This window comes from Bufo bufo, chromosome 6 (assembly GCF_905171765.1).
Source record: "Bufo bufo chromosome 6, aBufBuf1.1, whole genome shotgun sequence".
NCBI lineage: Eukaryota > Metazoa > Chordata > Amphibia > Anura > Bufonidae > Bufo > Bufo bufo.
This window is the reverse complement of record NC_053394.1, coordinates 386434394-386449604: the sequence shown is the minus strand read 5'-3', so window position 1 is coordinate 386449604 and position 15211 is coordinate 386434394. Positions and strand designations below refer to the sequence as shown.

The following is a 15211-nucleotide window of genomic DNA, read 5'->3' as shown; positions in this document are numbered from 1 at the left end:
GTTATGGGGGGGGCGCTGCGGATGTCACTGTTATGGGGGGGCGCTGCGGATGACACTGTTATGGGGCGGGCGCTGTGGATGACACTGTTATGGGGCGGGCGCTGTGGATGACACTGTTATGGGGCGGGCGCTGTGGATGACACTGCTATGGGGGGGGCGCTGTGGATGACACTGTTATGGGGCGGGCGCTGTGGATGACACTGTTATGGGGCCGGCGCTGTGGATGACACTGTTATGGGGGGGCGCTGTGGATGACACTGCTATGGGGGGGGGGCGGTGTGAAGTCGGTAATTCTGCTCGTAGATGATAAATATGATATAACGGCACCAAAAAGATATAAATAAATAGAGAATTACTAATAACGGAGAAGAAGTGCGCAGGTCTCCAGTGTGAGACGCTGACGAGACAGAAATCATAGAACGGCGAAAGGAAATTCACAAGTAAAGTGACTGAAATAAACAATAGTAAAATCACCAACCCATATGACAGACATCTGTAGGGGATGTGTCCTCCCCGACGTGCGTTTCAGCTGCTGCCTTCATCTTGGGGTTGGCGCTGCTGTGTGTGAGAAGTCTTTTATATCAGTGTATAATATACAGTGCCTTGCAAAAGTATTCACCCCCTTTACTTTTTTTCAGATTTTGTTACATTACAGTTGAATATTTTGTTAACCAGCTCAGCTCTCCTAGCTTAAACCCCCTTAATGACCAGACAAGTTTTTACACTTCTGACCTACACTACTTTCACGGTTTATTGCTCGGTCATACAACTTACCACCCAAATGAATTTTACCTCCTTTTCTTCTCACTAATAGAGCTTTCATTTGGTGGTATTTCATTGCTGCTGACATTTTTACTTTTTTTGTTATTAATCGAAATTTAACGAAATTTTTCACTTTCAGTTGTAAAGTTTTTAAAAAAAACTAAATTTCTATATACATTTTTCTCTAAATTTATTGTTCTACATGTCTTTGATAAAAAAAAAAATGGTTTGGGTAAAAGTTATAGCGTTTACAAACTATGGTACAAAAATGTGAATTTCCGCTTTTTGAAGCAGCTCTGACTTTCTGAGCACCTGTCATGTTTCCTGAGGTTCTACAATGCCCAGACAGTAAAAAAAAAACACAAATAACCCCATTTCTGAAAGTAGACACCCTAAGGTATTCGCTGATGGGCATAGTGAGTTCATAGAACTTTTTATTTTTTGTCACGATTTAGTGGAAAATGATGATTTTTTATTTTTTTTTCCTTACAAAGTCTCATATTCCACTAACTTGTGACAAAAAATAAAAACTTCCATGAACTCACTATGCCTATCACGAAATACCTTGGGGTGTCTTCTTTCCAAAATGGGGTCACTTGTGGGGTAGTTATACTGCCCTGGCATTTTAGGGGCCCTAATGCGTGAGAAGTAGTTTGAAATCAAAATGTGTAAAAAATGCCGTGTGAAATCCTAAAGGTGCGCAGGTCCCCACCTAGGCTGCAAAAAAGTGTCACACATGTGGTATCGCCGAACTTAGGAGAAGGCGGGCAATGTGTTTTGGGGTGTCTTTTTACACATGCCCATGCTGGGTGAGATAAATATCTCTGTCAAATGACAACTTTGTATAAAAAAAAATGGGAAAAGTTGTCTTTTAGAGAGATATTTATCTCACCCAGCATGGGTATATGTAAAAAGACACCCCAAAACACATTGCCCTACTTCTCCTGAGTACGGCGATACCACATGTGTGACACTTTTTTGCAGCCTAGGTGGGCAAAGGGGCCCACATTCCAAAGAGCACCTTTAGGATTTCACAGGGCATTTTTTACACATTTTGATTTCAAACTCCTTACCACACATTAGGGCCCCTAGAATGCCAGGGCAGTATAACTACCCCACAAGTGACCCCATTTTGGAAAGAAGACACCCCAAGGTATTTCGTGATGGGCATAGTGAGTTTATGGAAGTTTATTTTTTTTGTCACAAGTTAGTGGAATGGAGCCTTACAGGGGGGTGATCAATGACAGGGGGGTGATCAGGCAGTCTATATGGGGTGATCACCCCCCTGTAAGGCTCCATTCAGACGGCGGTATGTGTTTTGCGGATCCGTGGATCCGCAAAACACATACGGACGTCTGAATGGAGCCTGACAGGGGGGTTAATAAGGGGTTAATAAGTGACAGGGGGGGGTAGTGTAGTGGTGTTTGGTGCTACTTTCCAGAGCTGCCTGTGTTTTCTGGTGGTCGATCCAAGCAAAAGCGACCACCAGAGGACCAGGTAGCAGGTATATTAGACGCTGTTATCAAAACAGCGTCTAATATACCTTTTAAGGGGTTAAAAAAATCGGATCGTTTTACTCCTTGGAAAAAGTCTAAGGCGTATCGATACGCCTTAGACTTTTCCCTGCCATTCATAAGTGCAGTGAGCGCTGTGACCGGCACATATGGCGAGGTCCCTACTAATACACTGAATCCTAAAGTGACCTTATCAAATGCGCCTGTCGCTCTATAATCATATAAAACAGGTTTATATCACCTGTCACTCACGTCACAAATGTGTCCAAGGGGACGTCTCACGATGCAGGGTGCCCGGCTGCAGCCATCTGGTTTTGGTGCCCAGCGCCGCCTTCTGAATTAAAATCTCCGCCCTCCCTTCCATTAGAGCCGCCTACCTCAGTTCATCGCCGCCTCTCTAACGTCCGCTCTCCTCAGCCAGATCCCCGCGTGCGCACTAGGTATAACCTGATGCGCCCGTGCAGACTCCTGGCAGCGGCCCCGTTATGCGAAGTGCGCATGCGCCGGCCGGCGCACTTCGCTCAAACCTGCCTTGGCCGCCCGATTACAGCCTACAGCCGGGTGCAGAGCTGTTCGGAGGTTCGGATCGCACAGGCTGCATTTCTTCAGACGCTCCCTTCAGATCTTATTCTATTCAATAAGGTATATTATAAGCAATAAACAACACTGCTGAATAATTAGACTTTATATATATATAGAATTAAAAGGGCAATATTGGCAAAACTACAAATAGATATATATAAATCTAATGGACACAATGGGGAGACTATTCATATAAATAATTTTATATATATATATATATATATATATATATATATATATATATATTTTTTTTTTTTAAATGTGGAAAATAATGATAGTGCCAGTTGATTATAGGCAATTAGCAAGACACCCCCAATAAAGAAGTGGTTCTGCAGGTGGTGATCACAGACCACTTCTCAGCTCCTATGCTTCCTGGCTGATGTTTTGGTCACTTTTGAATGCTGGTGGTGCTTTCACTCTAGTGGTAGCATGAGACGGAGTCTACAACCCACACAAGTGGCTCAGGTAGTGCAGCTTATCCAGGATGGCACATCAATGCGAGCTGTGGCAAGAAGGTTTGCTGTGTCTGTCAGCGTAGTGTCCAGAGCATGGAGGCGCTACCAGGAGACAAGCCAGTACATCGGGAGACGTGGAGGAGGCCGTAGGAGAGCAACAACCCAGCAGCAGGACCGCTACCTCCGCCTTTGTGCAAGGAGGAACAGGAGGAGCACTGCCAGAGCCCTGGAAAATGACCTCCAGCAGGCCACAAATGTGCATGTGTCTGCTCAAACGGTCAGAAACAGACTCCATGAGGGTGATATGAGGGCCCGACGTCCACAGGTGGGGGTTGTGCTTACAGCCCAACACCGTGCAAGACGTTTGGCATTTGCCAGAGAACACCAAGATTGGCAAATTCGCCACTGGTGCCCTGTGCTCTTTACAGATGAAAGCAGGTTCACACTGAGCACATGTGACAGACGTGACAGAGTCTTGAGATGCCGTGGAGAACGTTCTGCTGCCTGCAACATCCTCCAGCATGACCGGTTTGGCATTGGGTCAGTAATGGTGTAGGGTGGCATTTCTTTGGAGGGCCGCACAGCCCTCCATGTGCTCGCCAAAGGTAGCCTGACTGCCATTAGGTACCGAGATGAGATCCTCAGACCCCTTGTGAGACCATATGCTGGTGCGGTTGGCCCTGGGTTCCTCCTAATGCAAGACAATGCTAGACCTCATGTGGCTGGAGTGTGTCAGCAGTTCCTGCAAGATGAAGGCATTGATGCTGTGGACTGGCCCACCCGTTCCCCAGACCTGAATCCAATTGAGCACATCTGGGACATCATGTCTCGCTCTATCCACCAACGTCACGTTGCACCACAGACTGTCCAGGAGTTGGCAGATGCTTTATTCCAGGTCTAGGAGGAGATCCCTCAGGAGACCGTCCGCCACCTCATCAGGAGCATGCACAGGCGTTGTAGGGAGGTCATACAGGCACGTGGAGGCCACACACACTACTGAGCCTCATTTTGACTTGTTTTAAGGACATTACATCAAAGTTGGATCAGTCTGTAGTGTGTTTTTCCACTTTAATTTTGAGTGTGACTCCAAATCCAGACCTCCATGGGTTGAAAAATTTGATTTCCATTTTTTTATTTTTGTGTGATTTTGTTGTCAGCACATTCAACTATGTAAAGAACAAAGTATTTCAGAAGAATATTTAATTAATTCAGATCCAGGATGTGTTATTTTTGTGTTCCCTTTATTTTTTTGAGCAGTGTATGTGTATATATATATATATATATATATATATATATATAAAAAATGGAAAACGATGGCGGCACTGGACAAAATGGAGTAAGTGGGTGCTAGGTCCAGGGGTATCGCTGCTTACCCGTAATGATAGTGAAGAAAACCGGACAGCACTCCAAGTAAAAAACAAATGGTGTTTATTCGCCCATGTGGAAGGCAACGTTTCAGCTCATACAAAGAGCCTTTTTCAAGCAATGAACACAAGTGCATCATGTGGTATGAATAGTCCAACCCCTATCATATAGCAGTAAACATCAATTAACATATTAAACAGAAAATATCTTTAAAAAACTCATTAATTCATACAGAGTGCATATGGTCCGTGTGCGGACAAATCCATAAATAGTACATTATATACATTAAGTGTACAAAATACACAGTAAAGTGTCAAGTGCCAATAATTAAATACATCTGTGCATCATTGTAATATAAAAGTGGGAGGAGTGATGCAATGCTGAAGTACAAAGAGGGAGTGATGACCTACCCTGTACGATCACCTGAGTCTCACACGCTAGTTGTCGCCGAATCCGGCGTTCGGAAGTTGCCACTGCGCAGGCGCCAAGTTGCGTCAAAGACCCATGCCATGACGTCACCGCGTGCCGTTTCGGGAGCATGCACACTAGTGCTCCGCCATATTAGCGGCCATTTTTCAATAGGTAAAGACCTCTTATCGTATGCGCATTGCCCATATATAGTGTGAAGCGGACAGCGCCATCGCAGAGTGTATTCCACGTCCTGGGGCATGGATGTTATGGAGAGGCTGCATCTCGTCAGAGGCACAGACCCTCTTCCCATGTGGACATAATGTGTCCGTGAGCGCGACGGGACTCGCCATGCCCACCTCCACAGAGTCCACCATATACCTCCCATAACCACCCCTAGTGGAGAACTCAAAATAATCAAAGTGGTCTAAGGCTAGTCTGTAATAAAGAATGCATATTTGACACAACTTGGAGTGTAGCAGAAATGAACATAGGCCTGTGGACACAGTGTTCATATGAAGGGCACGTCCCACTCCTCAATTGGGGAGTTCGCATAACGGGCCCGCTGCCAGGAGTCCGCACGGGCGCATCAGGTTATACCTAGTGCGCACGCGCGGGATCTGGCTGAGGAGAGCGGACGTTAGAGAGGCGGCGATGAACTGAGGTAGGCGGCTCTAATTGAAGGGAGGGCGGAGATTTTAATTCAGAAGGCGGCGCTGGGCACCAAAACCAGATGGCTGCAGCCGGGCACCCTGCATCGTGAGACGTCCCCTTGGACACATTTGTGACGTGAGTGACAGGTGATATAAACCTGTTTTATATGATTATAGCGCCACAGGCGCATTTGATAAGGTCACTTTAGGATTCTGTGTATTAGTAGGGACTTCGCCATATGTTTAGGTTATAGGCCTAAATTCTGATGATAGAATCCCTTTAACCAGTTGCCGCAACTGTAACGCCGAAAGGCGTCATTGCGGCGGCTCCCCCAGGCTACGCTAACGCCGATTGGCGTCATCTCGCGTGAGCCGAGATTTCCTGTGAACGCGCACACACAGGCACGCGCGCTCACAGGAACGGAAGGTAAGAGAGTGGCTCTCCAGCCTGCCAGCGGCGATCGTTCGCTGGCAGGCTGGAGATGTGATTTTTTTAACCCCTAACAGGTATATTAGACGCTGTTTTGATAACAGCGTCTAATATACCTGCTACCTGGTCCTCTGGTGGTCCCTTTTGTTTGGATCGACCACCAGAGGACACAGGTAGCTCAGTAAAGTAGCACCAAACACCACTACACCCCCCCCCGTCACTTATTAACCCCTTATTAGCCCCTGATCACCCCATATAGACTCCCTGATCACCCCCTGTCATTGATTACCCCCCCTGTCATTGATCACCCCCCTGTAAAGCACCATTCAGACGTCCGCATGATTTTTACGGATCCACTGATAGATGGATCGGATCCGCAAAACGCATACGGACGTCTGAATGGAGCCTTACAGGGGCGTGATCAATGACTGTGGTGATCACCCCATATAGACTCCCTGATCACCCCCCTGTCATTGATTACCCCCCTGTCATTGATCACCCCCCTGTAAAGCTCCATTCAGACGTCCGCATGATTTTTACGGATCCACTGATAGATGGATCGGATCCGCAAAACGCATACGGACGCCTGAATGGAGCCTTACAGGGGCGTGATCAATGACTGTGGTGATCACCCCATATAGACTCCCTGATCACCCCCCTGTCATTGATTACCCCCCTGTCATTGATCACCCCCCTGTAAAGCTCCATTCAGACGTCCGCATGATTTTTACGGATCCACTGATAGATGGATCGGATCCGCAAAACGCATACGGACGTCTGAATGGAGCCTTACAGGGGCGTGATCAATGACTGTGGTGATCACCCCATATAGACTCCTTGATTACCCCCCTGTCATTGATCACCCCCCTGTAAAGCTCCATTCAGACGTCCGCATGATTTTTACGGATCCACTGATAGATGGATCGGATCCGCAAAACACATACAGGCGTCTCCCTGGAGCCTTCCAGGGGCGGTGATCACCCCATATAGACTCCCTGATCACCCCCCTGTCATTGATCACCCCCCCTGTCAGGCTGCATTCAGATGTCCGTATGATTTTTACGGATCCACGGATACATGGATCAGATCCGCAAAACACATACGGACATCTGAATGGAGCCTTATAGGGGGGTGATCAATGACAGGGGGGTGATCACCCCATATAGACTCCCTGATCACCCCCCTGTCATTGATCACCCCCCTGTCATTGATCATCCCTCTGTAAGGCTCCATTCAGACATTTTTTTTGGCCCAAGTTAGCAGAAATTATTATTTTTTTCTTACAAAGTCTCATATTCCACTAACTTGTGTCAAAAAATAAAATCTCACATGAACTCACCATACCCCTCACGGAATCCAAATGCGTAAAATTTTTTAGACATTTATATTCCAGACTTCTTCTCACGCTTTAGGGCCCCTAGAATGCCAGGGCAGTATAAATACCCCACATGTGACCCCATTTCGGAAAGAAGACACCCCCAGGTATTCCGTGAGGGGCATATTGAGTCCATGAAAGATTGAAATTTTTGTCTCAAGTTAGCGGAAAGGGAAACTTTGTGAGAAAAAAATGTATAAAATCAATTTCCGCTAACTTGTGCCAAAAAAAAATAATTCTATGAACTCGCCATGCCCCTCATTGAATACCTTGGGGTGTCTTCTTTCCAAAATGGGGTCACATGTGGGGTATTTATACTGCCCTGGCATTTTAGGGGCCCTAAAGCGTGAGAAGAAGTCTGGGATCCAAATGTCTAAAAATGCCCTCATAAAAGGAATGTAGGCCCCTTTGCGCATCTAGGCTGCAAAAAAGTATCACACATCTGGTATCGCCGTACTCAGGAGAAGTTGGGCAATGTGTTTTGGGGTGTCATTTTACATATACCCATGCTGGGTGAGATAAATATCTTGGTCAAATGCCAACTTTGTATAAAAAAAATGGAAAAAGTTGTCTTTTGCCGAGATATTTCTCTCACCCAGCATGAGTATATGTAAAAAGACACCCCAAAACACATTGCCCAACTTCTCCTGAATACGGCGATACCACATGTGTGACACTTTTTTGCAGCCTAGGTGGGCAAAGGGGCCCACATTCCAAAGAGCACCTTTAGGATTTCACAGGTCATTTACGTACTTACCACACATTAGGGCCCCTGGAAAATGCCAGGGCAGTATAACTACCCCACAAGTGACCCCATTTTGGAAAGAAGACACCCCAAGGTATTCTGTGAGGGGCATGGCGAGTTCCTAGAATTTTATATTTTTTGTCACAAGTTAGCGGAAAATGATGATTTTTTTTTATTTTTTTTTATCATATTCCACTAACTTGTGACAAAAAATAAAAACTTCCATGAACTCACTATGCCCATCACGAAATACCTGGGGGTGTCTTCTTTCCAAAATGGGGTCACTTGTGGGGTAGTTATACTGCCCTGGCATTCTAGGGGCCCAAATGTGTGGTAAGAAGTTTGAAATCAAAATGTGTAAAAAATGACCGTGAAATCCGAAAAGGCGCTCTTTGGAATATGGGCCCCTTTGCCCACCTAGGCTGCAAAAAAGTGTCACACATGTGGTATCTCCGTACTCAGGAGAAGTTGAGGAATGTGTTTTGGGGTGTCATTTTACATATACCCATGCTGGGTGAGAGAAATATCTTGGCAAAAGACAACTTTTCCCATTTTTTTTTATACAAAGTTGGCATTTGACCAAGATATTTCTCTCACCCAGCATGGGTATATGTAAAATGACACCCCAAAACACATTCCCCAACTTCTCCTGAGTATGGCGATACCACATGTGTGGCACTTTTTTGCAGCCTAGGTGGGCAAAGGGGCCCACATTCCAAAGAGCACTTTTCGGATTTCACCGGTCATTTTTTACACATTTTGATTTCAAACTACTTACCACACATTTGGGCCCCTAGAATGCCAGGGCAGTATAACTACCCCACAAGTGACCCCATTTTGGAAAGAAGACACCCCAAGGTATTCGCTGATGGGCATAGTGAGTTCATAGAAGTTTTTATTTTTTGTCACAAGTTAGTGGAATATGAGACTTTGTAAGAAAAAAAAAATTAAAAAAAACCCACATCATTTTCCACTAACTTGTAAAAAAAAATAAAAAGTTCTATGAACTCACTATGCCCATCAGCGAATACCTTAGGGTGTCTACTTTCCGAAATGGGGTCATTTGTGGGGTGTTTGTACTGTCTGGCCATTGTAGAACCTCAGGAAACATGACAGGTGCTCAGAAAGTCAGAGCTGCTTCAAAAAGCGGAAATTCACATTTTTGTACCATAGTTTGTAAACGCTATAACTTTTACCCAAACCATTTTTTTATTACCCAAACATTTTTTTTTTATCAAAGACATGTAGAACAATAAATTTAGAGAAAAAATTATATATGGATGTCGTTTTTTTTGCAAAATTTTGCAACTGAAAGTAAAAAATGTAATTTTTTTGCAAAAAAATCGTTAAATTTCGATTAATAACAAAAAAAGTTAAAATGTCAGCAGCAATGAAATACCACCAAATGAAAGCTCTATTAGTGAGAAGAAAAGGAGGTAAAATTCATTTGGGTGGTAAGTTGCATGACCGAGCAATAAACCGCTAAAGTTGTGGAGTGCCGATTTGTAAAAAAGGGCCTGGTCTTTAGGGGGTATAAACCTGTGGTCCTTAAGTGGTTAAGGTGCCCAAGGGGAGGTCCGTTAATACAGGGTGCCCGGCCGTACCCCTCGCCGTCCGGTGCCCAGCGCCGCCTTCCCTGTCTTCAGCGCCGCCATCTACAGCTCAGCGCTGCCTCCGCAAACCTCCCCTGTCCCTTTGCCAGATCCCGCACCATCCCCACAGTGAGACCTGGTGGTGGCAGCATAATGCTGGGGGGACTGGGAAACTGGTCAGAGTGGAGGGAAAGATGGATGGTGCTAAATACAGGGATATTCTTGAGCAGAACCTGCACCACTCTGTGCGTGATTTGAGGCTAGGATGGAGGTTCACCTTCCAGCAGGACAATGACCCCAAACACACTGCTAAAGCAACACTCAAGTGGTTTAAGGGGAAACATATAAATGTGTTGGATTGGCCTAGTCACAGCCCAGATCTCAGTCCAATAGAAAATCTGAGGTCAGACTTAAAGATTGCTGTTCACAAGCGCAAACATCCAACGTGAAGGAGCTGGAGCAGTTCTGCAAGGAGGAATGGGCAAAAATCCCAGTGGTAAGATGTGGCAACTGCTCATAGAGACTTATCCAAAGAGACTTGGAGCTGTGATTGCCGCAAAAGGTGGCTCTACAAAGTACTGACTTTAGGGGGGTGAATAGTTATGCACATTGACTTTTTCTGTTATTTTGTCCTATATGTTGTTTGCTTCACAATAAAAAACAAACCTCTTCAAAGTTGCGGGCATGTTCTGTAAATTACATGATGCAAATCCTCAAACAATCCATGTTAATTCCATGTTGTGAGGCACCAAAATACAAAAAAAGTCAGGGAGGTGAATGCTTTTGCAAGGCACTGTAATACTCTCCACTTATTTATGTGGAGCATGCGCATGCTCTCAGGAAGGAAACCCTGTCCCCGGCGACAAGAGGACACGCAGGAAGCAGGCAGATGAGCGGGACAAGAATCGGTGGTCTCGTGTTCACCACGTCAGCACAGGGGAGGAGGAGCCAAGCAGAGTGCAGCGCATGCGCACATGAGGAGGAGTATTAATGCTCCATATTGGAGAAGGGCAGAATGACCCGGGGAAATGGAGAGATTCTGGAATTTTTGGGATTTCTTCATTCAATCCCTCCGGTGTCAGAGTCCGCATCCTGACCCTCCAGAAGTCTTCTCCACCGATCAGCCGTGCAGACCCATCTCTACACCATGTAGGTATCAAACCGCCATCTTTATTATGTGTGATGGTGAAATGACGGACAAACTGCGGTTAGATTTCCCTGTATTAACCCCTTCAGAAAAATGTTAGAAAAATTCAGTTTTGAAAATGTGAATTTCTCTGCTTTCCCGGCAGATAGTGATACCTCGTAAACTAGTTATTACTTTACATCCCCCATATGTCTGCTTTATGTTCCTCATTCTGTAATTGTCATTTTATTTTTTTTAGAACTTAGAAGGCTTAGAAGTTTAGAAGAAATTTCATAAAATGTTTATGCAAATTTCCCAAACCTAAAGGGGTTCTCCGGCCTTTTAATATTGATGACCTATCCTCAAGATAGGTCATCAGTATCGGATTGGCGGGGATTTGACATCCGGCACCCCCACAGGTCAGCTGTATGAGGAGAAGGCGCGCGCCATCTTCCTATCATGTCTATGGCAAGCAGGAAGAGAGACGGCAGGCGCGCACAGCGTGTGCCTTCTCTTCATACAGCTGATCGGCTGGGGGTGTTGGGTGTCAGACCACCCCTCCCCCGATCTGATATTGATGACCTCCGCTGACCTATGATCTCGATGTGCTGCTGGATCCTATAGTTCTCTCGTGTGCCGGCACACTTACTTGCGCGTGTGTAGTAGGGATACGGGAACGCCGACTTCTGCAGTTTCAGTGTCCGGAATGGTATGAAGGATACGTTTATTCCTCTCAATAGGTTGGTGCCGCAATTGCACTCGATGGATTAATACCGCAGTTACACCAGACGCATTTCGAAACTGTACTTTTTCTTCCTCAGTGGTTGCAATAGTATAAAAATGAGGGACCAATCGCTCCTTATCCGGACCGTGTCAGGCTGTTTTTGTAGTATTCTAGTCATTCACAATGCACACCCTGCGGTTTCTTCAGTTGTTCTATGAAACTGCCTTGACCTCACACACGTTTCGATCCATATAAAAAGAGAGAACACAACATCTACACTTTATTATCTCCTCCGATGTCTCCTCTTATCTGCAGTTATTGTATTTTACATGGGATTTTGTAGGATTTTACATCTTCTCATCTTCTCTCCATTCAGGTTCCTACTATATAGGATCCGCTCAGTGGATATCTTCTATATAAGATCCTTCTCCTGATTGACCCGTCAAGGATGGACAGGGACAAGATGGCGGAGAGTATAATAAATCTCACCCTAGAGATCCTCTTCCGGCTTACTGGAGAGGTGAGAGATTCTGATGATGTCACATTACATCATCTTATCTATGTTACTAACAGATGGAGATGACTGGAGAGGTGAGGGACAATGGAGATGTATGGAGTGATAGTTATTACTGTGTCTCTCCATAACCAGGACTACACAGTAGTGAAGAAGACCTCCAGTGAGCGCTGTCATGACCCTGTGTCTGAAGGATGGGGAAGAACCCTGAGCCCAATCATGGGGCCTCCACCTCACCCCCTGATACATGAGGAAATCAATAGAGAGAAGATCCTAGAACTCACCAACAAGATGATTGAGCTGCTGACTGGAGAGGTGACACTGCTGGGAATGCTGGGACATTATACAGGAACGCTATGAAGGGATCTGGGTGATGACTGTATCATTGTGTTGTCAGGTTCCTATAAGGTGTCAGGATGTCACCATCTATTTCTCCATGGAGGAGTGGGAGTATTTAGAAGGACACAAAGATCTGTACAAGGACGTCATGATGGATGATCACCGGCCCCTCACATCACCAGGTAATAGACATGACTAAATACACACGTCCTCTCATTATCTGTATGTAAGGGATGAATTCAGTCACTGGATGTGTTTCCTACTGTTGGAAATTGGCCACAACAACACAAAACTTCTTGAAGAAACTTCTTCTTCAGAAGATTCTTTTGTTTAAGGGTTCATGCACACAACCGTGCAGTTTTTTGCAGTCTGCAAATTGCGGATCCGCAAAAAATGGATGCTGCCCGTGTGCCTTCCGCAATTTGTGGAACGGAATAGGAGGCCCATTATAGAAATGCCTATTCTTGTCCGCAAAATGGACAAGAATAGGACATGCCTCATAATTTTTGCGGACCCATTGAAATGAATGTTTACGTATACGGAATCAAAATACGGCCCGTATACGGAACGCAAAAAATGTTCGTGTGCATGATCCCTAAGCCTCATTCACACATCAGTGTTTTGTCAGTGATTTCCATCAGTGATTGTGAGCCAGAACCAGGATTTCAGCCTCCACAGGCATAAGGTATAGGGGAAACTCTGCACCTGTTCTGTGTTTAGAGTCTCACCTGGTTTTGGCTTAAAATCTCTGATGGAAATCTGAAGAGCAGCAAGACATCATTGAAGTCAATGTAAAATGTAGGCAGATTATGGCATAAGAGGTAAATGGAAGTGAATTACAGCCGTGGTAAAAGGCAGCGCTCTGTTATAAGTCCTGGACACCGTCCTTTATACCTCAGAGAACAAAGGGATAATTCATATTTTATTCCAGTTTTCCGCAGTGTGTCGCTGTACGTAGACTTCAGTGGTTTACACACAGATTCCATCATTCCATCATTCTCATACGTAACCATAGATCTACACAAGTTACACCGACAACAACTGCTAATTGGATAAAAGTTCCTTATTACGATCTCTTGTTGCATAAATAATTTGTTCCTGGGGCCTTCCATTAATCCTCTCCAATTCAAGTACCAATCTCCATTGTTCTTTCCAAAGAGCCCTATGGTCCATAAAGCCAAGATCATCTCTTTCATTTATCACCGGTCCAACACCGAGGATCGATCCTGATCATAAACATGTAAATGGTTAGTTTTAATAGACAAATACATTTATCTTGGCCAAGGCTTCCACTTCTAGTGCAAATATTATCTACTTTCTAAAGGTCACCATTCCATCATAACATCTTTAATCGATTACTTAAAGGCCTATTTTCTCAGCATAAGTACTTAGTACTAAAAGTACTCAGTGTTCACTTCAAAATGGTGATTAACTCTTTAGCTAAGCTCCTTTTTGAGGTGTAAACACAAGGGGGGTCCTTTACTATTCTGAAAGAAGCCTAAATTAGACATATTTCAGGCGCAGATGTCGGTGCAATGGGGGGGGGCGGCAGGTCTACAATTGTCGACGTGGAGCGGGAGAGGAAGAGAAAGGGCCGGCAGGCCTGTCTCATTTACCATTTTCTATAAATGTTTCAGGTGTAGAAAAGGGTCTAAATGTAGGACAGCTTGGAAGCTCTCTTACATTTAGAACTGGTGCTGGAAGCCCTGAAGTTATGGAGAGGCCTGCACCTCTTCATAACTTCGGCGCCAGCTTAGGGCTTTGTTAGGACCTGCGCCTAAAACACAGGTCTTAATAAATGTGCCCCAAGATGTATACCTAAGACAACATGGCTGACCATCCGATCTAATCCTGATTCTGCAACACCTACAGTTAAGGAAGAGAGAACAACACCAGAGAGATGTCCCAGTCCTCTTCTTCCACAGGATAATTCAAAAGAACATCACTATGTTCCACAGGATGATCAGGTAGATGGATATAAGGACATCATGATGGAGGATCACCAGCCCCTCACATCACCAGGTAATAGACATGACTAAATACACATGTCCTCTCATTATCTGTATGTAAGGAATGAATTCCTTCACTGGATGTGTTTCCTACAGTTAAGGAAGAGATAAGAACACCAGAGAGATGTCCCAGTCCTCTTCTTCCACAGGATGGTTCAGAAGAACATCACAATGTCCCACAGGATGATCAGGTAGATGAAGATAAGGTCTCATGAAATGTCCCCTATGACCTGTAGAAGACTGTGAAGATCTTGTGATCAGTCTTGTTTTATCCACCAGTATTATATGATTTATCCTTGTATAATGAGTAAGATGGAGATGGCATGATTACAGCTCACCATAGACATTATAAGTTGTCTGGATCTTCTCACTATTTTCTGCCTGTATAGACTTTTAAGATGGCCTTCTTTGTCAACTGCTGCAGATCTTTTGTGGTTGTACAAGAATGGTATAACAGTTTTCTGAGAGTTCTTAGGCCGGGACTATGCAATAATATAAATGGTCAACCATAGCTTGAACATGAACATCAGGAGATAAATGCATCATTATCTTCTAAGGTATTATAGTCTAGGGTGCAGTCTCCTTACTGTCCGAATGGCAGTACCAAGATCATACCAC

General features: G+C 44.8%; 2 protein-coding genes across 2 annotated transcripts in view; both read left to right on the top strand.

Moving 5' to 3' along the window:
* Positions 1–15211, top strand: part of LOC121003515 — a gene marked incomplete at its 5' end in the record, with an annotated part of 1598977 nt that overhangs the window by 644236 nt on the left and 939530 nt on the right.
* Positions 12715–14893, top strand: LOC121003551 (neurofilament heavy polypeptide-like). The gene is made up of 3 exons (XM_040435453.1): positions 12715–12766; positions 14457–14606; positions 14690–14893. Exons 1-3 carry the CDS (start codon positions 12733–12735, stop codon positions 14806–14808), a joined length of 303 nt encoding a protein of 100 aa, XP_040291387.1. The 5' UTR covers positions 12715–12732; the 3' UTR covers positions 14809–14893.

What these genes read in the sequence shown, in the direction of transcription:
- LOC121003551 (XM_040435453.1), top strand. Translation starts at nt 12,733, where the DNA reads ATGATGGATGATCACCGGCCCCTCACATCACCAG. An exon ending in CCGGCCCCTCACATCACCAG is followed by an intron (nt 12,767 to 14,456) that starts GTAATAGACATG and finishes CAACACCTACAG; the next exon opens with TTAAGGAAGAGAGAACAACA. An exon ending in CCAGCCCCTCACATCACCAG is followed by an intron (nt 14,607 to 14,689) that starts GTAATAGACATG and finishes TGTTTCCTACAG; the next exon opens with TTAAGGAAGAGATAAGAACA.